Here is a 27822-nt window from a genome sequence, read left to right on the forward strand (position 1 = left end):
ATGGAAGGTAATATCACAAGGACATTTCCGGACACACGAGATCTGCAATTTGGTTGTTTGCTATGGGAGCTGATCCACTTTTTGCTAATTTTCCCCCAAACTGGATCAGTTTAGCCAGTTTTAGATTCCATAATGCCTCCAATTAAAATTACCTCTATGCCTTTTTACATAATTAAAGCACCAGGGACCCCATCAGAAATCACATTACTTAGTACTGATCTAAGAATTGAAAACCTCAGAATAAAAAAATATCAGTGTTTTAGGAGGAAATGTTTAACACGATTTTAATCCAAAGCTGAAAGTGGAAGCTATATAGGAATGGGCTGCCAAGGCCAAAACGGCATGTTTCCTACTACATATTTGCTAAATGATGGTCGTAAAGTCGTGACATCTGGCGCACATTTAAAATTGTATTACCAATTTAACTCCATACAGCCAGGACACAAGAATTGAGAAATGTTGAGGCAGCAGTATACCGTAGTCTTAAAAAAAGAAAAAAAAAAAAAAACAAAAAACCTAAAACTGTGAAACCAATGCACTGAGTTTTCACACACTCCATCATAGGAACGCTTTTCTTTGACCACAGAAAGGTCAGTGTTCGGTGCAGAGTGTGAATCACTGCTGCTTGCCCCCGGTGTGTGGTCACACCTTAGAAAAAAGCCACTTTCACTACTCACTTGTTACAGTGATGCTTCAGATGCTTTTTGTAGCTATCCTCCTGAAACAAGGCGTCTGGATTACAGCTCTGGAGCCAGTCCGCGTGTTTGAGCACAGGCTGGGCGTTCTGGCTTTTCACCTTCTTTCCTTTCCGTCCTCTGGGTACTGGGGCAGAAAGACCTATGCAAAAAAATAAATTAAAAAATCAGCACAATGTGCGGCTCTCCATGAACATAACAGGGCACTCCTCTAGGAAAAGAATTTATCTTGCAAAAATAAAGTGCAATTGTGATTGGATAAGAGCCATATTCACATCACGCAGAGGCCTAGAAAATGTTGGGGAACTATTGCAATGCATAGTCCATTGCTCTCTGGCCATTGCTAGCAAGGGATACAAATTTAAGGAGAGAAAAAAAAAAATCTACAATCCAACGCAGAGTATTGATCACAGTATGGACAGGAGATGCTGCAGGCAGGCATGAATAAGTAGCTCCAACGCTCCATCTGTATGTATGAAACACTAGATGTGCAAAATATCATGCAGATTAGATGTGGCCACTCATGGGCTGCCTGCCTTGTAGCCAAACAACACAATGATTTTTAATTTTTCTTTTTTAAAATATTGATTAATGTCTTCATTTAATAGAGTAATTACATTTTTTTTTGATGAATGGTTTAAACACAAGTTGCCATAATGGGTTAACACATCTGAACACAACGCTCGCTTTGTGCAACGTACCAGAGTGGTTCACCAGAGCACGTGTTTGCCCGTCCTCTGTTGGTGTAATGAGGTCCCAGATGAAACTTTTAATGTTCTCATCTCCTCGGTAATGGTTCAGGCAGTAGACCAGAATGGTACGGCAGATGGTTTCCACATCTTGCTCGGAAAGCGGACGCTTGAAACGGCCGTGGGAAAGAATATCCATCCAGCGGCCCCACCTACCACAGAATTGAAAAGGGTTCATACTGTGTGCCAAAGGACAAACTGCAATGAGAGCTGTATAAGAATTCAGATGCCTAATAGGTGACGACGTGAGCTCAGAATTACATCTCTCATTAACCAAGTGGTGAAAAGCACATGTTCAACCATTCTGCTTTGTCACATAGCAAACTGTGGCCACACACTGCACAGATCAGAGGCACAAAACATACCCATAGACCAGTAGATTCTTCTCAACTCGGAAGCATTCACTTCTTGCATAGCCCTGAGACTTGTCCTGAGGACGACGTGGTTTGAAGTTGGGCCTGTCCTCGGAATCACTCTCCAAGTCAGAAAATTCCATGAGTTCATCTTCTTTTACTGCGCTGTAAAGCCTGGTTTGCTTTCTTACACGTGGGGTATCAATTACCAGAGTGTTCTACGAGGCCAACCAAATCAAAAATGAAGCATTTCGACTAATCATGTACCCTTTACATGAATGGATGTTAAGACACTTACCCTTCCATTTAACAAATCAAGATCGAGCTCTGCTTTCTTTGCCCATTTCTGCCAAAAATTAGGATCATCTAAAGATATATCTGTCCTGTTCCCAGAGGCAACAAAACTGGCCTAAAATAAACATACAAAAATGAAAACAGCCTATATAGCACACAAATAAATCCAGTCTATAACAAAATATGATAAAGACAAGCTTTTACCACATTGCACAGATAATCTATATGGGACTAGGCATCATGCCATCTAAGGATAATCTACCTTCGCAAAGGTGGAGCCTTTTCCTTCAGATTCTATGGTGATGGTGTGCGTTCTTCTGGAGAGAATTTGATCAATATCCTCTTCACAAAACTTGGAGCCTTCATCTTCTTCATCCATCAGTGCACCATATGCCCCCTTCCGCAGTAGGTCTTCTATTTCCTTCTTAGAAAGCTGTTGTACCTGCAGGTAGTAAAAGGGAAACAATTGGTTATGCGTTAAATGCAAATTAGTCCATTTGTTATGCACTTTGCAGTTCATGGAGACAATTAGCTAACGATTTCATGATTGTGAAGCTTATTAGTTTTTGTAACACCTTTATTTTACAAGTTATTAAGCACATAGAAGCACATTTACAGGTTGCCAAAGTGTCTAAGCGCCTCACAGATGGCTATAACACTGCACATACACAAATCTATATTCGCATAATATACACACAACTGGTAACTCAGATACCACTATATAAACAAAAAATGGCCAACCCGGATACAGGGAAAAAAATAAAGCAGTAGTTTTACCCCATTGGTAGCATTCTCCCGTCCGCTCATTGACTGTAATACGGCCTTGTCTAAGCCAAGTTTAAGACTGGCCTTATCAAACATTTCACGCTCGTAGGAATTCCTTGTGATCAACCGATATATTTTAACGGATTTGCTCTGCCCAATTCGGTGGCATCGTGCCTGTGCCTAAGAAAAAGTAACAGAAGTACAAAAAAATTCTCAGGATCGTTAAGTTCTCAGAAAATGTATAGCACTGTTCAAAGTACGAGTCATTACCTGGTTACAATCGTAGGTCTCAGACATAATAGATGTACATTGGAATTTTTTAAAATATGTCAGACTAAGTGGTCCCCCATACACTAATAATAATCTTTATATAGCGCCAACATATTCCGCAGCGCTTTACAGTTTAAAGGGAATCTGTCACCCCTTTTTTGAGATATCATATAATGATATCATTCAACTGTGTGTCACATAAGGATTCTCTTAGTACTTTTGCTTCCCCCTGACCCCGCACCTTTCATGCATAAATACCTTTTTTATATCGGTTCAGATGTATGTAAACTGCCACGGTCTGGTCCGATGGGCGGGGCTTATTTAACTGCTCCCCCCTCCCTGTCTTGCACTACACAAGAAGAATTGCGTAGAGCAAGACAGGGAGGGAGGAGCAAGTGAATAAGCCCCGCCCAGCTGAACGGACAGCAACAGTTTACATACATCTGAACCGATATAAAAAAGGTATTTATGCATGAAAGGTGCGGGGTCAGGGGGAAGCAAAAGTACTAAGAGAATCCTTATGTGACACACAATTGAATGATATCATTATATGATATCTCAAAAAAGGGGTGACAGGTTCCCTTTAACAGTTTCAAACATCAGTCATAAGTAACAACTGTAACAATACAATAATTAAAGCAAAATAAGACGACCCTGCTCGGGAGAGCTTACAATTTACAATGAGGTGGGGGAGACACAGAGAACAGGTGTGTATTTACAATGATGGTCCAGGCATCTTGAGGAAGTGGTGAATAGACAGACATGGTGAATGGGCTACACACACACTTACACATAAAATGACTTTGATTAGGTAACATGATAGGCCGCTCTGAACAAAATGTGTTTTGAGGGAGCGCCTAAAACTGTGCAAGTTGTGGATGGTCCTAATTTCTTGGGGTAGAGCATTCTAGAGGATTGGCGCAGTGTGGGAGAAGTCTTGGAGTCGGGAGTGGGAGGTACGGATTAGTGTGGAGGTTAGTCGAAAGTTGTTTGCAGAGCGCAGCGATCGTTTAGGCCAATAGACAGAAATGAGGGAGGAGATGTAGGGGGGGGTGCTGCACTGTGGAGAGCTTTGTGGGTGAGAACAAGTACTTTGAATTGGATCCTGTAATGAATGGGCAGCCAGTGTAATGACTGGTGAAGAGCGAATGCGTCCGAGTACCGATTAGCCAGATGGACGACCCTGGCTGCTGTATTAAGGATAGATTGGAGAGGGGAAAGTTGAGTAACAGGGAAGCCAATTGAGTGTTGCAGTAGTCCAGGCGGGAGTGGATCAGGGCGACAGTGAGGGTTTTTGTTGTTTCCATGGTGAGAAAAGGGTGGAGTCTAGAGATGTTCTTTAGGTGTAAGCGGCAAGAGATTGTATTTGGGTTGTGAAGGAGAGATTGGTGTCAAACATAACACCCAGACAGCACGCTTGCTGCCGGAGTAAAATTATAGTGCCACTCAAGGAGAGGGAAATGTCAGATTAAGGGAGGTTAGTAGACGGCAGGAGCAGAAGATGTTCAGTTTTGAAGAGGATGAGTTTCAGATAGCGGACATGAAGTTGGAGACTGCGGACAGTCACTCGCGTTCTGTAGTACAGAGGGGGTACGGTCGGGGGATGTTGTGTATAGTTGTGTGTCATCAGCATAAAGATGGTACTGAAAGCCAAATCTGCTGATGGTCTGTCCTATTGGCCCCATGTAGAAAGAGAAGAGAAGGGAGCCAAGGACTGAGCCCTGAGATACCCCAACAGCGAGAGGAAGAGGAGATGAAGAGAAGCCAGCGAACAAAACATTGAAGGAGCGGTCAGAAAGATAGGAAGAGAACCAGGAGAGAGCAGTGTCCTTAATGCCTAGTGACTGGAGCCTAGAGAGTAGGTGGTGGCGGCAACAGTGTCGAAAGCTGCAGAAAGGTTGAGAAGAATGAGCAGAGAGTGAACACATTTTGCTGTCAGAAGGTCATTGGTCACTTTGAGGAGTGTAGTTTCTGTCGAGTGTAGGGGACGGAAGCCAGACTGTGAAGGGTCTAGGAGTGAATGAGTGGAGAGGTAAAAGGTAAGGTGGAAGTAGACAAGGCACTCCAAGAGTTTAGAGATGAAGGGGAGATTGGAGACTGGTCTGTAGTTATTTGTGCAGGATGGGTCGAGAGCGGGTTTCTTTAACCCCTTCACGACCAATGACGCCACATAGGCGTCATGAAACCTGGTTCAAATCTGACCAGTGATGCCTATGTGGCGTCATGACTTCAAACCCCCCCTGCGGGTCGGGTGACCGGGGTCACTGAAAGGTCACCTGACCCGCAGATACAGGGGGCTTTGTAATTCACCACAGGGGGCGTGGCTTCGCCCCCACGTGGCTACGATCGCTCTGATTGGCTGTTAAAAGTGAAACAGCCAATCAGAGCGATAGTAATATTTCATCAATGAAAATTGATGAAATATTACAATCCAGCCATGTCCGACGCTGCTGTAGCATCGGACATGGCTGGAGACACCGATTCCACCCCCCCACCGGCGATCGCCCCCCCCGCAACTGAATGACAGCGGCGATCTGCCGCCGCTGTCATCATCTGCCCCCCTCCCATTCCCTCTGCTCCCCGCCAGCCTCCGATCCCCCCCTCACCCCCCCGGTACCTCCGGTGTCCCCCCGTCCCTCCCGGTGTCCCTCGGGTCCGGATGATGGGCGCCGCCATCTTTGAAAATGGCGGGCGCATGCGCAGTGCGCCCGCCCGAATCTGCCGGCTGCAGATTCCATTCTTTCATTTTGATCACTCTCACAGTGATCAAAATAAAAGAAAAAGTAAATAAACCCCCCGATTATCACCCCCATAGGTAGGCAGAACTAATAAAATAAAGATAATATTTTTATTTATTTTTTTCCATTAGGGTTAGGGTTGAAAAGAGGGTTAGGGTTAGGGTTAAAAAGAGGGTTAGGGTTAGGGTTAAAAAGAGGGTTAGGGTTAGGGTTAAAAAGAGGGTTAGGGTTAGGGTTAAAAAGAGGGTTAGGGTTAGGGTTGAAAAGAGGGTTAGGGTTAGGGTTGAAAAGAGGGTTAGGGTTGAAAAGAGGGTTAGGGTTGAAAAGAGGGTTAGGGTTGAAAAGAGGGTTAGGGTTGAAAAGAGGGTTAGGGTTGGAAAGAGGGTTAGGGTTGGAAAGAGGGTTAGGGTTGGAAAGAGGGTTAGGGTTAGGATTGGAAAGAGGGTTAGGGTTGGAAAGAGGGTTAGGGTTGGAAAGAGGGTTAGGGTTGGAAAGAGGGTTAGGGTTGGAAAGAGGGTTAGGGTTGGAAAGAGGGTTAGGGTTGGAAAGAGGGTTAGGGTTGGAAAGAGGGTTAGGGTTGGAAAGAGGGTTAGGGTTGGAAAGAGGGTTAGGGTTGGAAAGAGGGTTAGGGTTGGAAAGAGGGTTAGGGTTGGAAAGAGGGTTAGGGTTGGAAAGAGGGTTAGGGTTGGAAAGAGGGTTAGGGTTGGAAAGAGGGTTAGGGTTGGAAAGAGGGTTAGGGTTGGAAAGAGGGTTAGGGTTGGAAAGAGGGTTAGGGTTGGAAAGAGGGTTAGGGTTGGAAAGAGGGTTAGGGTTGGAAAGAGGGTTAGGGTTGTGGTTAGGGTTATGGTTAGGGTTGGGATTAGGGTTCGGGGTCTGTTGGGGTTAGGGTTATGGTTGGAATTAGGGTTAGGGATGTGTTGGGGTTAGGGCTGTGGTTAGGGGTGTGTTGGGGTTAGGGCTGGAGTTAGAATTGAGGGGTTTCCACTGTTTAGTCACATCAGGGGGTCACCAAACGTGACATGGTGCAACCATTGATTCCAGCCAATTTTGCGTTCAAAAAGTTAAACGGTGCTTCCTCCCTTCCAAGCCCCGACGTGTGCCCAAACAGTGGTTTACCCCAACATATGGGGTATCAGCGTACTCAGGAAAAATTGCACAACAACTTTGGGGGTCTAATTTCTCCTGGTACCCTTGGGAAAATAAAAAATTGGGGGCTAAAAAAATATTTTTGTGGAAAAATTTTTTTTTTTAAATTTTCACGTCTCTGCGTTATAAACTTCTGTGAAGCACTTGGGGGTCCAAAGTGCTCACCAGGCATCTAGTTAAGTTACTTGGGAGGTCTAGTTTCCAAAATGGGGTCACTTGTGGGGGGTTTCTATTGTTTAGGCACATCAGGGGCTCTGCAAACGTAATGACGACCGCAGACCATTCCATCAAAGTCTGCATTTCAAAACGCCACTACTTCCATTCCGAGCCCTTACGTGTGCCCAAACAATAGTTCCCCCCCATATATGGGGCACCAGCGTACTCAGGACAAACTGTACAACAACTTTTGGGGTCCAATTTATCCTGCTACCCTTGTGAAAAAAAAAATTGCTGGCTAAAAATCATTTTTTTTGAGGAAAAAAAAATATTTTTTATTTTCACGTCTCTGCGTTATAAACTTCTGTGAAGCACTTGGGGGTTCAAGGTGCTTACCACACATCTAGATAAGTTCCTTAGGGGGTCTAGTTTCCAAAATGGGGTCACTTGTGGGGGGGTTTCACAGTTTAGGTACATCAGGGGTTCTGCAAATGTAACATGATGCCCGCAGACCATTCCATCAAAGTCAGCATTTCATAATGTCACTACTTCCCTTCCGAGCCCCGACGTGTACCCGAACAGTGGTCATCCCCCACATATGGGGTATCAGCATACTCAGGACAAACTGGACAACGACTTTTGGGGTCCAATTTATCCTGCTACCCTTGTGAAAAAAATTGCTAGCTAAAAATCATTTTTTTTGAGGAAAAAAAAATATTTTTTATTTTCACTGCTCTGCGTTATAAACTTCTGTGAAGCACTTGGGGGTTCAAGGTGCTCACCACACATCTAGATAAGTTCCTTGGGGGGTCTAGTTTCCAAAATGGGGTCACTTGTGGGGGGTTCCACAGTTTAGGTACATCAGGGGTTCTGCAAATGTAACATGATGCCCGCAGACCATTCCATCAAAGTCTGCATTTCAAAACGCCACTACTTCCATTCCGAGCCCTTACGTGTGCCCAAACAATAGTTCCCCCCCATATATGGGGCACCAGCGTACTCAGGACAAACTGTACAACAACATTTGGGGTCCAATTTATCCTGCTACCCTTGTGGAAAAAAAAATTGCTGGCTAAAAATCATTTTTTTTGAGGAAAAAAAAATATTTTTTATTTTCAGGTCTGCGTTATAAACTTCTGTGAAGCACTTGGGGGTTCAAGGTGCTTACCACACATCTAGATAAGTTCCTTAGGGGTCTAGTTTCCAAAATGGGGTCACTTGTGGGGGGGTTCCACAGTTTAGGTACATCAGGGGTTCTGCAAATGTAACATGATGCCCGCAGACCATTCCATCAAAGTCAGCATTTCATAATGTCACTACTTCCCTTCCGAGCCCCGACGTGTACCCAAACAGTGGTCCCCACCCACATATGAGGTATCAGCGTACTCAGGACAAACTGGACAACAACTTTTGGGGCCAATTTATCCTGCTACCCCTGTGAAAAAAAAATTGCTGGCTAAAAATCATTTTTTTTTTGTGGAAAAAAAAATATTTTTTATTTTCACGGCTCTGCGTTATAAACTTCTGTGAAGCGCTTGGGGGTTCAAGGTGCTCACCACACATCTAGATAAGTTCCTTGGGGGGTCTAGTTTCCAAAATGGGGTCACTTGTGGGGGGTTCCACAGTTTAGGTACATCAGGAGCTCTGCAAATGTAACATGACACCCGCAGACCATTCCATCAAAGTCAGCATTTCAAAATGTCACTACTTCCCTTCCGAGCCCCGACGTGTGCCCAAACAGTGGTTCTCCCCCACATGTGGGGTACCAGCGTACTCAGGACAAACTGGACAACAAATTTTGGGGTCTAATTTATCCTGGTACCCTTGTGAAAATAAAAAATTGCGCACTAAAAAATAATTTGAGGGAAAAATTTTTTTTTTAATTTTCACGGCTCTGCGTCATAAACTTTTGTGAAGCACTTGAGGGTTCAAGGTGCTCACTACACATCTAGATAAGTTCCTTAGGGGGTCTAGTTTCCAAAATGGGGTCATTTGTGGGGGAGCTCCAATGTTTAGGCACACAGGGGCTCTCCAAACACAACATGGTGTCCGCTAACGATTGGAAGTAATTTGCATTTCAAAAAGTCAAATGGCGCTCCTTCCCTTCTGAGCCCTGCCGTGTGCCCAAACAGTGGTTCCCCCCCACATGTGGGGTACCAGCGTACTCAGGACAAACTGGACAACAAGATTTGTGGTCCAATTTCTCCTGTTAGCCTTGTGAAAATTAAAAATAGTGTGCTAAAAATCATTTTTGAGGAAAAAAAATTATTTTTTATTTTCACTGCTCTGTGTTATAAACTTTTGTGAAGCACTTGGGGGTTCAAAGTGCTCCCTACATGTCTAGATAAGTTCCTTAGGGGGTCTAGTTTCCAAAATGGGGTCACTTGTGGGGGAGCTCCAATGTTTAGGTGCACAGGGGCTCTCCAAATGCGACATGGTGTCCGATAACGATTGGAGCTAATTTTCCATTCAAAAAGTCAAATGGTGCTCCTTGCCTTCCGGGCCATGCCGTGCACCCAAACAGTGGTTTATGACCACATATGAGGTATCTGTGCACTCAGGAGAAATTGCTCAACAAATTTTAGGATCCATTTTATCCTGTTGCCCATGTGAAAATGAAAAAACTGAGGCTAAAAGAAAATTTTTGTGAAAAAAAAGTATTTTTTTTTTTTTACAGATCAATTTGTGAAGTACCTGGTGGTTCAAAGTGATCACTATGCATCTAGATAAGTTCCTTGGGGGGTCTAGTTTCCAAAATGGGGTCACTTGTGGAGGAGCTCCAATGTTTATGCACACAGGTGCTCTCCAAACACGACATGGCAACCGCTAAATATTCCAGCATATTTTCCATTCAAAAAGTCAAATGGCGCTCCTTCCCTTCTGTGCCGTGCCGTGCGCCCAAACAGTGGTTTATGACCACATATGAGGTATTGTTGTACTCCGGAGAAATTGCCCAACAAATTTTAGCATCCATTTTATCCTGTTTCCCATGTGAAAATGAAAAAATTGATGCTAAAAGAAAATTTTTGTTGGAAAAATTAAAATGTCCATTTTTTCTTTCCACATTGCTTTAGTTCCTGTGAAACACCTGAAGGGTTAATAATCTTCTTGAATGTAGTTTTGAGTAGCTTGAGGGGTGCAGTTTTTAGAATGGTGTAACTTTTGGGTATTTTCTGCCATATAGACCCCTCAAAGTGACTTCAAATGTGAGGTGGTCCCTAAAAAAATGGTTTTGTAAATTTTATTGTAAAAATGAGAAATCGCTGGTCAACTTTTAACCCTTATAACTTCCTAACAAAAAAATATTTTGTTTCCAAAATTGTGCTGATGTAAAGTAGACATATGGGAAATGTTATTTATTAACTATTTTGTGTCACATAACTCTCTGGTTTAACAGAATAAAAATTCAAAATTTGAAAATTGCAAAATTTTCTAAATTTTCACCAAATTTCTGATTTTTTGACAAATAAACGCAAAAATTATCAACCTAAATTTACCACTAACATGAAGCCCAATATGTCACAAAAAAAACAATCTCAGAATCACTAGGATCCGTTGAAGCGTTCCTGAGTTATTACCTCATAAAGGGACACTGGTCAGAATTGCAAAAAATGGCCTGGTCATTAAGGTCAAAATAGGCTTGGTCATGAAGGGGTTAATATTGGAGTAATGATAGCGTGTTTGAAAGAGGATGGGAAAATGCCATAGCTATAGATAGCTGAGCAACCAGCTGAAGAAATCTTTAGTCGATAGCTATCTACAGACCCAGGAGTGCTCCAGTATTCACTATGAAAGAGCTGCTGCCATGCTCCACTGGCAGAGGCTTATTTCGGCAAGAACAGCAGGATGAGCAATCCAAAAAAGGACAAGCCAGATCCATAACTCCCATGCCAGTCTGTTAGTGGGACCCCATATACAATAGTCTGTTAGCAGATTTTGTTGGGGATGTGGCTGACAGTTTAATATCGATAGGGGGCCTTAAGAATTACATTTCCATAAATTAGTGTGAATGGATTAAAGTCTCTTTGCACCCGTTTTTAAACTTGGGTCATGTTCTACACACTATTCGCTTTTGGAATACGGCCTGCATAGGACTGTTAGCCTTTCTTGCATTATGAAAAGCAGCCATTAAAAATACAGGATCCCCGACAGTCTATTAAAGACAATGGGGTCATGTGGGATTCAGCAATAACCTTTGAAAACTAATCCAGTTTGGGTGCCGTGACTCTGCCCAAGATAGAGACAATGACGCTTGCGTGAATAGACCTCACAGTCTGAAAAGCTGCAGCATCCTTTTGTTGAAAAAATATTTAGGCACACTTGGCATATGACACACAAGACCTGATAAAATTTACATGAGCCAAGATAAAAACTTCTAAGACACTTTCTCTGCTTAAGATCCATCACCCAAAACATGAGCCCAAAAAGAAAAAACAAAACAAAACAAAAAAAAAAACAAAAAGCGAACAATGCAGAAATAAGACAACTCTTACCTGAAGGTCATTCTGGGGGTTCCAGTCAGAATCAAAGATAATGCAAGTATCAGCAGCAGTTAAATTAATGCCCAGACCTCCTGCCCTTGTACACAGCAGGAACACAAACCTATCAGAATCAGGCTTGGAGAATCTGTCGATAGCAGCCTGGCGCAGGTTGCCTCTCACTCTGCCATCAATTCTCTCATATGGGTATCTGTAAAAGACGGGTTATTATCAAGACCAGAACTTCAATTTATTCTATTTACTTAAAATAACCGCCAACAGCATCCTCCTTGAAAAGGTTGATGTATTTCAACTGCAAACTTGTGAACGGAATTGAAATGAGAGCTGCTGCTTGCCTGCCTCGTGGCCGCCGGATTGGCAGCGCCGCAGCGAGTCTAGTCCTGCTGCTACGAGTCACATTTGCCATTCAGAATGAATATGAGCCTGCTCTGGGAATTCAATCTCAATCAATAAACGTAGGCAATATGAAACACACAGGAAACGTAGATTGCTTTTAATTTTAAAGCCACATGGCTCAAAGTCTACATCCTGATATGAAAGTTGATGATGATGAGCAACACTGCAAACTTCCCTAGCCAGTCAAGCACTAACAAATCTGCTAACAGACCATACGCTTTATCTTTCCGCTCACACACATTCACCTGCGTTGGATGAGGTAGTCTTCCAGAATGTCCAAGCAACGCACCATCTGGGAGAAGATGAGAACCCTGTGGCCACCAGCCTTCAGTTTTGGCAGCAGCTTGTCAATCAGGACTAGTTTGCCAGCGGCCTGGATCATAGCCTGGAGCGGAAAATCTGGAAGGTCACCATTGTGCGCTTCTTTAAACTCTTCCAAAATTTTCTCTTCAGCACCTGTGGAGATTTTGAGAGTAAAGGTAAAAGGGAGCGAGGGATGTGCAGCATTTCAGAAGTGGAAATTCTGATCTATCGCTGAGGATAGCAGAAGTGAAGGAAGAGCTGTACTTGTGTTCAGAAAGAAAATAGCCAATTAGGTAGATTGTGGATTAACGACAAGCGCTCATATGTAAAATCTTCTAATAGGGGGCTCTCTCCAGTTAACCCCGTGTAGTTAGAAGTGTTTGCCACCCATAGCTAGCACAGAGTTTTGCAATATTGCACACCTTAAAGGGAATCTGAGCAGGTGCTTACTATGTAACCTGAAGACAGCATGAGGTGGGGGTTAACGCAGATTTTAGCTATGTCTCTGACTGCTTATTATTGCTGGGACACAGCTGCACATGCATTCTAGTCCGACACCCCCCCTCCTACGATAGGCAGCTCACTGTCTATGGATATTGTATATACAGAACCTGGAGTGGGCGGGGTTAGCTTCCTCAGCTCTGCTGCATTGCTAAATCTAAAACCTTGGATTGTGTCACAACGGTTTCACCCAGTAATTTAAGTGATACATAGTTGGAATCAGGGTCTCTTTGGCTATGTCAGATGAGAAAAACATGATGACAAATTCCCTTTAAACAAAGACACCAATTAGGTCCCATGGAGAGGTCACGTTGTAGAACAGAGGCACACATTTAAAATTTACTAAAAAAGGTAATATTTAGGATATATATAACCTTGTACGCCTTCAGAATCCTCCTGGATGGAGAAAGAAAAATGTTGTGAAGAAACGGAGAGTGGTGGTCATGGGGGATTCCCTGTTGAGAGGAACAGAGGCCGCTATCTGCAGACCAGATATAACTTCAAGAGAAATGTGCTGTCTTCCAGGTGCAAAAATTAAAGATGTGTCTGACAGAATATCACGACTCTTCAGACCTACAGAGGACTACCCATTCCTGCTACTACATATGGGGACAAATGACACCGCAAGAAACGACCTGGAAACCATCTGCAGAGACTTTGAAAACTTAGGCAAGAAAGTGAAAGAACTGGGAGCGCAGGTGGTCTTCTCTTCCATCCTCCCAGTGGATGGCCATGGAACAAGGAGGTGGAATAACAGGATTTTTTGGGTTGCTTACCGTAAAATCTGTTTCTCGGAGCCTTCATTGGGGGACACAGAGACCATGGGTGTATGCTGCTGCCACTAGGAGGCTGACACTATGCACAAAAAAAGGTTAGCCCCTCCTCCGCCGTATACACCCCACCGACCGGCAGGAAGTTCCTCAGTTAGTGAGAAAGCAGTAGGAGAAGTAACAGAATAGATTGAGAACAGAACAAACAACTCAACTGTAACAAACCGACAAACATAAGAACAGGAGTTGTAGAACATGGGAGGGTGCTGTGTCCCCCAATGAAGGCTCCGAGAAACAGATTTTACGGTAAGCAACCCAAAAAATCCTGTTTTCTCGTTCGCCTTATTGGGGGACACAGAGACCATGGGACGTCCCAAAGCAGTCCCTGGGGTGGGAAACAAACTTCCATCAGGCCAGTGGACTCGCCACCGCAGCCTGCAGAATCCTTCTACCTAGGCTGTCGTCCGCCGAAGCGTAGGTGTGGACCCTGTAGAATTTCACAAAGGTGTGAACCGATGACCACGTTGCAGCCTTGCAAAGCTGCAGCGCGGAAGCTCTGTGGCGCGCCGCCCAGGAGGCACCCACCGCCCGGGTAGAGTGCGCTCTGACCCCTGGAGGGGCCACTCGATGCTTGACCCGGTATGCCTCCAAAATTGCCGATCTGATCCAGCGCGCAATAGTGGCCTTTGAGGCTGGGTGACCTTTCCTCGCCCCGTCAGGAATGATGAACAGAGAGTCTGACTTCCGCAAGGAAGTCGTCCGGGCTAGATAGACTCTCAATGCCCTGACTAGGTCCAGCTTATTCAAGGACCGCTCCCGAGGGTGAGCTGGGCTCGGGCAGAAGGATGGCAGAACAATGTCCTCATTGAGGTGAAACGAAGATACCACCTTCGGAAGAAAAGAGGGCGGAGGCCGCAGAACTACCTTGTCCTGATGAAGGACCAAAAAAGGAGAGCGGCAAGAAAGTGCTGCTAATTCCGACACGCGCCGGATGGAGGTAATGGCCACCAGAAAGGCCACTTTCCAAGAAAGGAGGGAAAGGGAAACGTCCCTGAGAGGTTCAAAAGGAGGACCCTGCAGAACCTGAAGAACCAAATTAAGATCCCAAGGATCCACGGGCGCTCGTTACGGAGGAACCGTGTGAGCCACACCCTGGAGGAAGGTTTTGACCTGGGGCCAGGAGGCCAGCGTTTTCTGAAATAAAATGGACAGTGCCGAAACTTGACCCTTCAAGGAACTGAGAGCAAGCCCCGCATCCAGCCCTGCCTGCAGAAACGCCAGAATAGAAGGGAGCGAAAAAACCAAGGGCGCGATGTCATTGGTCTCACACCAGGAGAAATAGGCTTTCCAAGTACGGTAATAGATCTTCGAAGAAGGCGGCTTTCTGGCGCGGATCATGGTATGAATCACCCGATCAGAGAATCCTGCCCGTCTCAAAACCTCGGTCTCAACAGCCACGCCGTTAAATTGAGCGACCGAGAATTGGGGTGGCAAATCGGGCCTTGAGACAGCAGATCTGCCCTGTCGGGAAGCTTCCAGGGGGCGTCCGCGAGAAGGTTGACAATGTCCGCGAACCAAGACCTTCTGGGCCAATTCGGGGCGATGAGGATGACTGGAATCCCCTCTGCTTTGATTTTCTTCAACAACTTGGGAAGAAGAGGCAGAGGAGGGAACAGGTAGGGGAGCTCGAACTGTGACCAAGGGACGGCCAGAGCGTCGGCGCCCACTGCCAGAGGGTCCCGAGACCTGGACACGAATTGTGGGACTTTCCTGTTGAGGCGAGATGCCATGAGGTCTACATCCGGAGTTCCCCACCGACGGCAGAGCAGATGAAACACCTCCGGATGTAGGGACCATTCCCCTGCCGCGAGACCCTCGCGGCTGAGGAAATCGGCGGCCCAGTTGTCCACGCCGGGAATGTGAACCGCGGAAATCGTTGGAACAAAGGTCTCTGCCCATTGAAGAATTCTGGACACTTCCGCCAGAGCTGAGACACTCCGTGTCCCCCCTTGGTGGTTGATATACGCCACCGCTATGGCATTGTCTGTCTGAATCCTGACAGGCAGGCCCTTGAGGCACCTTTCCCAGTGGACGAGAGCTAGATGGATCGCTCGTATCTCTAGGACATTGATCTGCAGAGCTGATTCCTGAGACGACCATCGAACCTGAACAGTGTGATTGCGGAACACTGCACCCCAGCCGATGAGGCTGGCGTCCGTAGTGACAATCTGCCAGTGAACGGGAAGAAAAGACCGCCCCAAGAGAATGAGGGGAGACGTCAACCACCAGTTGAGAGACCGCTTGATCCGGCATGAAAGGCGAACCGGACGATCCAGAGACAGAGCCGACCTGTTCCACCTGGACAAAATGGCCTGCTGGAGTGGCCTGGTGTGAAATTGGGCAAAGGGAACTGCCTCTATCGCCGCCACCATCTTCCCCAGGACCCTCATGGCTGTCCTGAGGGATGGAAATCGTGTGATCTGTAATGATCGCACGCCCTGCTGCAGGGAAAGGATCTTGTCTTGTGGGAGAAATACCCTTGACCGACGAGTGTCGAACAGAAGGCCCAGAAACACAAGGCGTTGAGTAGGGACCAGACAGGACTTTTTCCGGTTGATAATCCACCCAAAACTGGACAGGGTGTCTAGAACGATCGCCACACTTAGGCGGGCCTGTTGAAAGGAGGGAGCCTTGATCAGGATATCGTCGAGGTACGGAAAAAGAACGAGACCTCTGATCCTCAACAAGGCCATCAACGCCGCCATAATCTTCGTGAAGACTCTGGGAGCGGTGGCGAGCCCGAAAGGAAGCGCGACGAACTGGTAATGTTCGTGGTGAATCGCAAACCGCAGGAACTTCTGATGTCCGGGAAATATGGGCACATGTAGATAGGCATCTTGGATGTCTATAGAACCCATGAATTCCTGCTCCTCCATGGAAGCAATTACCGAGCGTACAGACTCAATCCGGAAGTGGCGAAGGCGAACTCTCTTGTTGAGTAACTTGAGATCCAAAATGGGCCGAACTGCCCCGTCCTTTTTCGGCACCACAAACAGGTTTGAATAAAACCCTGTGAAGCGTTCCGATTCGGGAACGGGCACAATCACCCCGGAACTGAGAAGAGAGGCGATGGCCGAACCGAACCCCGGGACCAAGCCCGGATCCCTCGGCGGACGGGATTGGAAGAAGCGATCCCGTGGAAGAGAAATGAACTCTATTTTGTATCCTGTTGATACAACCTCTCTGACCCAAGCGTCCTCTACTGAGGCGAGCCAGACGTCGCTGAAGAAAAGAAGTCGACCTCCCAATTGGAAGGGACCCACGGGAGACCGATGGTAGTCATGCGGATGTAGACCGTCCAGATCTAGATCTGGACGGTCTTCCCTGGGAAGAGTGGGACCGCCAGGACGGAGTGGGCCTGAAGGAAACCTTCTTTCTTTCCTGACATGCCTGTGGCCTTTGCTGGTTGGAAGGGTTTTCCGCCGTATTGAAACGGCGGAAAGTCCGAAAGGGACGAAACTGACGCCTTGGAGGAGGTCTGCGAGGCTTGGAGGGGAGAAGAGAACTCGTACCTCCGGTAGCGTCCTTAATAATCTGATCCAATTGTGATCCGAAGAGACGCACTCCCTGAAAAGGCAGATTGGTCAGAGACTTTTTAGAGGACAAGTCCGCCTGCCAGGCCTTGAGCCAAATTGTACGTCGGATTGCCACGATGTTACTTGACGCCTGAACTGCGCAAGATGCGGCATCCAAGTAGGCAGAAAGCAGATAATCCCCCGCATGGGAAATCTGATTGGCGAGATCGGCCAAATGCTCTGGTCGTGCCTTATCCAGAATGCCCTGCCGAAGGTCGTCTGCCCAAGTGGATATGGCCTTTGCTGCCCAAGAAGAAGCAAAGACTGGACATACCGCTGCTGATGCCGCTTCGAAGGCAGATTTTGCTAGAGATTCTATGATCTTATCATTAGAATCTTTTAGAGACGCCACACCTGACAGCGGAAGGACCGTATTATTAGAAAGTCTGGACACGGGAGGGTCCACCGAGGGAGAAGCGGCCCAGTTGTCCGTGAGCTCTTTAGCAAACGGGTACAGCACGCCGAGACGCTTTCCTCTTTGAAAGCGTCTGGTCGGATCTTCTCTCTCCTTTGTAAAAATCTTTCCAAACTCAGAATGGAAGGGAAACACCCTGGATGGTGTTTCCGCCCGTCTGAACGAAACCTCCTGATCTGAGGATTTCGCAGGGGCGTCAGCGATGTCGAAGGTATGGTGAATCGCGGCAATGAGGTTTTGCACCGTAACCTTCATGTTCGCATCCTGGTCCGAATCCAGCTCTAAGACCCCTTCCGATTCCGAAAGCGCTTCGCCTGACTCGGGAGAGGAGGCCCGAGAGGGAGACTGCTGGGGACTATGGGGTGAGGTAGGACGAGGGGAGGACTCCGCCTGGAGGTCCTGCCTGGGCCTCTTGCGACTGCCGCTGGCTGGCTCAGATGGGACGTCCTGAGACGTGCTGGGTCCCGCCGAAGCTCCCAAGGGCAACTTGTCCAGAACGGCTACTAGGGACTGAGACACCTTGGTGAGGTCTGCCACTGACTGTGATAGAGAGGAGGCCCAGCCTGGCATGGGGGGCTCACTCACCACTGGGGCTATGGATGGCTCCTGAGCGGCGTCGGGCTGGATTGGATTGCTACAGTCCAGGCAGAGGGGAGTGGACTGACCTGAGGGAAGTTTGCGATTGCAAGAAGAGCACGCAAAGTACTTGACTAAGGTGCCAGAGGAGGCAGGGGGACGAGCGCGGTCAGACTTAGAATTAGACATACTGACGGACAGTCACTGAAGCCTTGCCGGAAGGTTGGGGGACAGGAGGCAGAGGAGGGTGTCCGGTGTCCTATCGCAGCTTCCAATAAATGGAGATGCACGGTTCGTCCGGCTTGCAGGGGCACGGCTGAGGGAACAGCGTCCGGCTGACAGGCTGCGAAAATGGCGGCAGCCAGAGAGGAGCCGAGCAGGAAGCGCGCGCTTTCCTGCAGATGCAGAGGAGGGAGGTAGGCGGGGCTAGGCGCCGATGATAAAAATGGTGCCGCCCGCTAAAATGGTAGGGTGGGAGGGACGGCGCCGCCTCCGGGACGCTCAACCTGAGGGGAGAAGGCCGTGGGCGGGCTTAGAGCGGGCGGGAGGGAAGCCCGCCCGAGAATGGAGAAGGGGGGCGTGGCCGCGACGCCGGACAAGGCCCCAGATGAAGCCGGGGCCTGGATTAGAAGAGGCGGCCGCCTGTCAGCACAGGGCGGCGCGGAGGCGTCGCAGAACCGCCGCGGTGGCTGCTACTGAGGACAGCTAGGACCCGGCAGAGGGGGGGGGGGGGGGGGGAAGAGCTGTCCGATAACCAGCCAGGGCCTAAATAGCTGCAGCGGCCGCCTGGAGGCGACGCGGAGGCGTCGCAGCACTGTCACAGCGACCGCTGCCGAAGAATCCATGGAGTGGCCTGGCGTGGAACCCGCAGGGGAGAATGGGACTCAGGTCTCATACTTACCCTCCTGATCCGTTTCATCCAGCGTACTGTTTCAAGGAGAGTATCCTGCGCCTCAACCGACCGACCGGCTCTGGTAGGCGAGTGGGTGGGAGACGGGGAGCGAGGACCATCTGGAACGCCACATCCATGTTAGGGGTCTTGGTCCTGCTGTAGACTTATGAGGATACGGGGTGGCAGTACACGCCGTACTCATAGTCTCTTTGTGGGACTACAGATGTGACTATTCACACTGTATCCCTCCGGAAAAACCTGAAAAGAAACGACGCACATCGAGGTAGATATGGGTCTAATCAAAGACCCGTGTCCACCTCCTACTGACACTAAGCTAAACTGGGGAACTTCCTGCCGGTCGGTGGGGTGTATACGGCGGAGGAGGGGCTAACCTTTTTTTGTGCATAGTGTCAGCCTCCTAGTGGCAGCAGCATACACCCATGGTCTCTGTGTCCCCCAATAAGGCGAACGAGAAAAGATAGATTCTGTAGGTGAACAACTGGCTACGTTGATGGTGCCGTCAGCAACGATTTGGATTTCTGGATCACGGAGTGAATTACCTATACGATTGACTACTTGCTAGAGATGGGGTGCACCTTACGAAGACTGTAAAACATGTATTTGGAAGTCGCCTTGCTACACTTGTAAGAAGAGCTTTAAACTAGAACATGGGAAGGGAAGCAAAAGACCAGAAAAAGCCATACACCTGACAAATGCTATTGAGAACTCTGCTATTAGAAGTGGAAAGGAAGAACAAAGACAAAAGAATCTAATTAATACAAATATTGGAGAAAGAGAAACCAATCACAAACTAAAATGTTTCTATACTAATGCACAAAGCATGGGCAACATACAAGGAGAATTGGAACTACTAACACAGGAAAAGAAATATGATGTCATTGGAATCACTGAAACTTGGTGGGACAATACACATGATTGGAATACAAAACTAGAAGGATACAACTTATTTGCAAGAAACAGACTTGATAAACGAGGAGGAGGAGTCGCATTGTATGTTAGAAACGCGTATATCTGCACAGAGATTGAAGCTTCAGAGACTGGGAGTTCTGTGGAAACTGTTTGGGTAAGAATACAAGGACAGAACAATGGAAAGGACACCATTGTAGGCATTTACTACAGGCCGCCTGTGCAAGCTGAAGATATGGATGAACTCTTTATGCATCAAATGGCCAAGTTCTCCAAAAAATATGACAGTTGTCATGGGAGATTTCAACTATCCAGACATTTGTTGGGAATCTCCCTCAGGCAAAACTAACAGGTCAAGGAAATTCTTATCCTCTCTTGCTGACAACTTTACCTTCCAAAAGGTAGGGGAGAAAACAAGGGGAACTGCTACCTTGGATCTAATCTGTATAAACAGGGAGGAAATGGTTGAGGAGGTAAAAGTGGCTGGGACCCTAGGAGGTAGCGACCATGCCATTTTAGAATTTTGGATAACTAGAGGAGGAAGACCTGTGAAGACTCAGACGTCAAGGTTAGATTTCAGAAAGGCAGATTTTAAGGGATTCAGAAAGAGAATAGGAGGGATCCAATGCCTGTATATCCTTAAAGACAAAAATGTCCAGGAAGGATGGGAAATCTTGAAAAATGAAATTCTCAAAGCACAATTGTTAACAATATCGAAAAGAGGGAAGAATAGGAAGCATTTAAGGAAACCAAGATGGATGAACACAGAACTTAAGCACATGCTAAAAAGGAAGAAAAAAATGTTTATAAAATGGAAAGAGGGAGGCATATCTAAAGAAGAATATAATGCTGTCTGCAGAACCTGCAGGGCACACATCAGATTACTAAAGCTGACAATGAATTGAGGCTTGCAAGAGATGTCAAAAGCAATAATAAAGGATTTTGGGGATATGTCAAAAGTAAAAGAAAAGTCAAAGATGCTATAGCATTTTTACAGGATGAAAATGATGAAATGGTAAGCAAGGTGTTGAGAAGGATGAACTTTTAAATTCCTATTTTGCATCTGTTCTCTCAGAAAGGAAATGTAACATCAACTGTTCTTCACTGTCCTATTAAGGGAATAGAAGAATCCAGGATATCTATAAACAGAAAGATAGTGAGGAAACACTTAGCTAACCTAAATTAATTCAAGTCTCCAGGTCCAGATGAATTACACCCCAGAGTACTGAAGGAGATAGCAGAAGAAATTTTTGAACCCTCTCCATAATCTTTGAAAATTCTTGGAGAACAGCAAATGTTGTTCCTATCTTCAAAAAGGGGAAGAAGGTGGACCCAGGCAACTATAGGCCGGTGAGGCTGACTTCTATACCAGGAAAGACCTTTGAACAAATTATTAAACAACATGTATGTCAGTAGCTGGATAAGAATGAAGTGATTAAACAGAGTCAGCATGGGTTTGTAATTAATAAGTCATGTCAGACTAACTTAATTTCCTTCTATGACGGAATCACTGATTGGGTGGATCAAGGAAATGCTGTAGATATAGTATATCTTGACTTCAGCAAAGCATTTGACAAAGTATCTCATACAATCCTTATTGAAAAAATGACTAAGTATGGAATGGACAAGGCAACTGTTAGGTGGATTCATAACTGGCTTAGTGATCGGACCCAAAGAGTGGTCGTAAATGGCTGCACATCCAGTTGTAAGAATGTCTCAAGTGGGGTACCACAGGGCTCTGTCCTGGGCCCTGTATTGTTCAACATCTTTATCAATGATTTAGATGAAGGAATTGAGGGTGAACTGATTAAATTTGCTGATGACACAAAGCTAGGAGGGATAGCTAATACTAGAGAAGAGAGAGGATTCAAAAAGATATAAATAAACTGGAGCAGTGGGCAGCAACTAACAGAATGGTTTTTAACAGGGAAAAATGCAAAGTACTACATCTGGGCAATAAAAATGAAAAAAGCATATACAGAATGGGAGGAATAGGGCTAAGCAACAGCACATGTGAAAAAGACTTGGGTATACTAATAGATCACAGACTGAATATGAGTCAACAGTGTGATGCAGCAGCAAAAAAGGCAAATTCAAATATAGGATGTATTAACAGAAGCATACAGTCTAGATCACGTGAAGTCATTATTTCCCTCTACTCCTCTTTGGTCAGACCTCATCTGGAATATTGTGTCCAGTTTTGGGCACCACATTTTAAAAAAAGACATCAACAAACTGGAGCAAGTTCAGAAAAGAGCGACCAGAATGGTGACTGGTCCGCAAACCCTGTCTTATGAGGAAAGGTTGCAGGATTTGGGAATGTTTAGTTTGCAAAAGAGAAGACTGCGAGGAGACTTAATAGCTGTCTACAAATATCTAAAGGGCTGTCACATTGTAGAAGGATCATCTTTATTCTCATTTGCACAAGGAAAGACTTTTTGACAGTTAGAGTGATCAATGTGTGGAACAGGCTGCCACGAGAAGTGGTGAGGTCTCCTTCAATGGAAGTCTTCAAACAGAGGCTGGACAGACATCTGACTGGGATGATTTAGCGAATCCTGCTTTGAGCAGGGGGTTGGACCAGATGGCCCAGGAGGTCCCTTCCAACTCTACGATTCTATGATATATATTGTAATTAGTAGAAATCATGTAGATCCGTTAACCCTTGCATGGCACAAGTTATGCCATGATTCACTGCTTCGCCAACCAAACATCCATGCTAAAGTGCATTGGGTGCACACTAATTGATTGATGAGTCTGGAAACCGGATGTGACGAGAATTAGTTCGCCGTCGGACTGACAAACGAGAATCACTACTATAATGGCAAGCCATAGCATAAATGCTTAAAGGGAGGGCTCACAGTCCAAGGGCAGAAAAAGCAAGTGGGGCCCCGAGGAAAACACAAGCCAGCAAACATCCAAACTGACGGCACAAGCAAATCCTGACTGAGTCAGCAGCAAGGGGCCCGGGGCAAACTGCCCAGGATGAAATCCACCCCCACGAGTGACAGCCTTGTCTAAAAATGTTATTGTGAGCGAGAGTCATAGCCTGAGGGAAAAGGAAATAGGGGGCTGGAGGACGCCGCACATCAATCACTGCAGGTTACCAGGTTGTAATTAAATATAATTTGCAAACAGTTTTATGAGGGGGTTAGGTGGAAATGCAGATGCGCTCTTAAAGAGACAGCCACCCACATTCTCCTCTCTCTCCACAAGAACTGTGCAATCTCATCAGACTTTTCTCATCTAGTGAAACATCTCAGCAGGCACAATATAATACATGCATTTACTGCAGAGCAAAGAATTGCAACGTACAGTACAGTTCTAAAACGCTAAAATGGAAGTCAGCCACCTGGTCAACTATACCGGGATTACATGTATATAGTGCAATCCAATCAGAAATCCACATTGGTCATTTTAGTTTGTCACATAGAATTTAAATACAAACTAATAATTTAAATTCCATTTTATGTTTTTATTATACATGTAATTACGCAACAGATTTCATTGTCCGTTTTTATTCCTTCAAAAAGACGTTGTAGCGTCAGGTCTAACCAGTATTTTCAGAATTGTCGGTCACAAGGAGAAGGATATTAGGACTGCTATGTAATATAAGGTGGTGTCTAGGCGTCATTGCTAGCTTATTAACGACGTGTTGTATAAAGATGAATGAGTAAGACACTGTTCAGAAGACAAGCCTGCGCAGATTTTGCTTTAGGAAGAATGGGCAATCTTGTGCCTTAACCCGAGGATGTTAAGATCTGCATCCTTTTTGTGCATCAAAGTCAAACTCTACCATTACTGTGAGGCTTAGTCAGCTAAAGCGAGGATTAATGAGCCCATCTATTCACCTGATAAGAGCAAGAGGGAAAAGTCATTGGCAAACGAACATGACACAAAAGTCTTTGGTTGTAAGCAGTTATTTGGGGAGGGAGAGTATATAACAGTCAACCAGAGAGAAATATTATTTAAAAGGGATCAATCACAAGGTTTTTGCCAGCTAATCTGAGAGCGGCATGATGTAGGGGCATAGACCCTGAATCCAGCTATATGTCAATTACTGAGCTGCCAGCTATTTTTATAAAATCACTGATTCATCTGCAGGAGATTATCATTAGAAGACAAGTAAACCAGCAGCCCGGTAGTCCTCTATATTCATAAATTCGGTATAACCAGGCCCCTACTACTGATTAGCAGCTTTCTGCCTTAGTACAGCGTACACAGAAAGCAGTCAATCGGATGACACAAATATGGAGGACAACATGGCAGCAGGTTTACTCGTCCTCTATTAATAATCTCTTGCTGTTGAAACAGTGATTAAACCAAAACTACAGCAAGCATCTCAGTAAAATGACACATGGCTGGAATCCGGGTCTCTGCCCCTACATAATTCTGCTTTCAGATGAGGTAACAAACACGTTGACAAATTCACTTTAACAAAGGGGTTGTCTCCCGATGACAATCCCTATTCGGAGGTTGGGCTACTTATATCCATTTTACACTGCTTATAAAAGAGATATTCAATACTGGCCAATGAAATAAAAAGCTATCCATGCAGTACATGAGAAATGGTGACTGCTAATGGCCAGCCATTCTGGCTCAGATAGGGATGATCGCTCATCCGTGATGCCCGTGTGCTATAACACATATACAGTTAGGTCCATATATATTTGGACAGAGACAACATTTTTCTAATTTTGGTTCTAGACATTACCACAATGAATTTTAAACAAAACAATTCAGAAGCAGTTGAAGTTCAGACTTTCAGCTTTCATTTGAGGGTATCCACATTAAAATTGGATGAAGGGTTTAGGAGTTTCAGCTCCTTAACATGTGCCACCCTGTTTTTAAAGGACCAAAAGTAATTGGACAGATTAAATAATTGTAAATAAAAATGTTCATTTCTAGTACTTGGTTGAAAACCCTTTGTTGGCAATGACTGCCTGAAGTCTTGAACTCATGGACATCACCAGATGCTGTGTTTCCTCCTTTTTGATGCTCTGCCAGGCCTTCACTGCGGTGGTTTTCAGTTGCTGTTTGTTTGTGGGCCTTTCTGTCTGAAGTTTAGTCTTTAACAAGTGAAATGCATGCTCAATTGGGTTGAGATCAGGTGACTGACTTGGCCATTCAAGAATATTCCACTTCTTTGCTTTAATAAACTCCTGGGTTGCTTTGGCTTTATGTTTTGGGTCATTGTCCATCTGTAGTATGAAACGATGACCAATCAATTTGGCTGCATTTGGCTGGATCTGAGCACACAGTATGGCTGTGAATACTTCAGAATTCATTCGGCTGCTTCTGTCCTGTGTCACATCATCAATAAACACTAGTGACCCAGTGCCACTGGCAGCCATGCATGCCCAAGCCATCACACTGCCTCCACAGTGTTTTACAGATGATGTGGTATGCTTTGGATCATGAGCTGTACCACACTTTTCTCTTTCCCTCATTCTGGTAGAGGTTGATCTTGGTTTCATCTGTCTAAAGAATGTTTTTCCAGAACTGTGCTGGCTTTTTTAGATGTTTTTTAGCAAAGTCCAGTCTAGCCTTTTGATTCTTGATGCTTATGAGTGGCTTGCACCGTGCAGTGAACCCTCTGTATTTACTTTCATGCAGTCTTCTCTTTATGGTAGATTTGGATATTGATATGCCTACCTCCTGGAGAGTGTTGTTCACTTGGTTGGCTGTTGTGAAGGGGTTTCTCTTCACCATGGAGACTATTCTGCGATCATCCACCACTGTTGTCTTCCATGGGCGCCCAGGTCTTTTTGCATTGATGAGTTCACCAGTGCTTTCTTTCTTTCTCAGGATGTACCAAACTGTAGATTTTGCCACTCCTAATGTTGTAGCAATTTCTCAGATTGTTTTTTTCTGTTTTTGCAGCTTAAGGATGGCTTGTTCCACCTGCATGGAGAGCTCCTTTGACCGCTGTTTCCTTCACAGCAAAACCTTCCAAATGCAAGCACCACACCTCAAATCAACTCCAGGCCTTTTATCTGCTTAATTGAGAATGACATAAAGAAGGAATTGCCCACACCTGTCCATGAAATAGCCTTGGAGTGAATTGTCCAATTTCTTTTGGTCCCTTTAAAAACAGGGTGGCACATGTTAAGGAGCTGAAACTCCTAAACCCTTCATCCAATTTTAATGTGGATACCCTCAAATGAAAGCTGAAAGTCTGAACTTCAACTGCATCTGAATTGTTTTGTTTAAAATTCATTGTGGTAATGTCTAGAACCAAAATTAGAAAAATGTTGTCTCTGTCCAAATATATATGGACCTAACTGTAGACAAGGGATTCATAATGAGACAACCTCTTCAATGCCATGTATCCAGAAGATGCGTGGAGGTGCAGAGCACACCTACTTTGGGTGCATAATATTTTAGTGCCCATTCGTAGTTCACTGCAATCTGCCATGCTAAATACCTCCATAGGCTCCATCGTCAACAACCGACCACCAGAATCCAAAATCTGACTACCACAGACAGACTTAACAAGCGCTCACCGTTAATAAGGTAGGGATGGTTGCAGCATTTCCTCAGCTCCATCATAGTGTTTAGAAGATTGGGAACATTCGCATGTCCACCACCCCCTCCTTTAGAGAGGAAGGCAAAGTTTTTCTCCAAAATGGCTCTGTAATATTTCTTCTGGATGTTTGTCAGCTCAACTTCGATAATAGTTTCTTCCTTAGGTGCCAAGTTCTTTTCAACATCTTCCTTAAGACGTCTTAACATCATTGGTTTCAAGATGCCTTGAAGTTTTTGTACCTAGCAACGTGAGAAAGTAAAATACCCTGTCATTGTCCCGTATTAATAGGAGACTTTGTGATATATGAAAGGCTTACCGTAGACTGACTGCCTAGTGTCATACCTGCTCTTCAGTTTTCAGATCGCCAAACTCTTGCATGAAGTTGCTCTCTGAAGGGAAGCGTTCAGGTTCTAGGAAATTCAGTAGGCTGAAAAGCTCCTCCACAGTGTTTTGCAAAGGGGTCCCTGTTAGCAGCACTTTGTGTTCCTGAAAGCATAGCAAGGGAAAGATGAGAGCGGCGAACAGGCAGCTACATGACAACAAAAGGCAGCAAACTTTCACTACACCTAACCAACAAACCTTTATCAGCATAAAACATGTCCAGCAGTCCTAAGCTTATGGATAAGGCATACAAAAATACAAATTGCATTATAGGGAAATGGATGCAATTTTATGGCTATCCCGATGCACAAATAAAGGGTGCATTATAAAAAGATATTAGTTTAGCCATTAGCTAAAAATCAAAAATGCAAGTTATATAGTCTTCAACAAAGCAAGGAAACCTAGATAAATGAGAACATGTTCCTGTCAGCCCCGCTTGGAGCAGAGCCAGCTGGGAGGTGCAGTTTTATAGCTGGGCAGCCACAAGCTATGAACGGCTGCCATAACCCTCAATGCAGCACCGAATCCAAATCCACAAATATATGGTAAGAAAAGACATTTTCTCCCAGTCTAATGTTTAAAGAACAGATGCTGGTAACAACTTTCGCCCCAGAGCCCGGCAGTGCTGATTCAGCAATCACACGTGGCACCTCCTGTCATAAAATGCTCTTGTTTAAAAGACTGATGCTTCCGAAAAATAAAAAAAAGTCTACAGTGATATTCCAAGCAATTTGAAGGTGTTTCGTGGAGTCGTATATAACAAAACGATGCTATAAATATTAAGGCACCCACCTGGGAATTGGAGCACCTACCAGGGAGAAGCCATGTAGGA

The 27822-nt window shown here is 45.4% G+C and overlaps 1 protein-coding gene across 2 annotated transcripts in view; it reads right to left on the reverse strand.

Annotated features, from left to right (window-relative positions):
* The window catches only part of CHD7 (chromodomain helicase DNA binding protein 7), a 206157-nt gene that overhangs the window by 19545 nt on the left and 158790 nt on the right, over positions 1 to 27822 (reverse strand). For both annotated transcript variants that reach the window (XM_073583948.1, XM_073583947.1), the window contains 10 exons: positions 26952 to 27095; positions 26587 to 26848; positions 12307 to 12517; positions 11660 to 11855; positions 2869 to 3036; positions 2354 to 2533; positions 2096 to 2206; positions 1810 to 2015; positions 1397 to 1596; positions 678 to 837 (listed from right to left, as the gene is read on the reverse strand). In XM_073583948.1, the coding sequence (XP_073440049.1) occupies positions 678 to 837; positions 1397 to 1596; positions 1810 to 2015; positions 2096 to 2206; positions 2354 to 2533; positions 2869 to 3036; positions 11660 to 11855; positions 12307 to 12517; positions 26587 to 26848; positions 26952 to 27095 (1838 nt within the window). The remainder of the gene's footprint in view (positions 1 to 677; positions 838 to 1396; positions 1597 to 1809; positions 2016 to 2095; positions 2207 to 2353; positions 2534 to 2868; positions 3037 to 11659; positions 11856 to 12306; positions 12518 to 26586; positions 26849 to 26951; positions 27096 to 27822) is intronic.

Source organism: Dendrobates tinctorius, unplaced genomic scaffold (assembly GCF_039654945.1).
Source record: "Dendrobates tinctorius isolate UK_male_01 unplaced genomic scaffold, ASM3965494v1 ptg000082l, whole genome shotgun sequence".
In the NCBI taxonomy this organism is placed as follows: domain Eukaryota; kingdom Metazoa; phylum Chordata; class Amphibia; order Anura; family Dendrobatidae; genus Dendrobates; species Dendrobates tinctorius.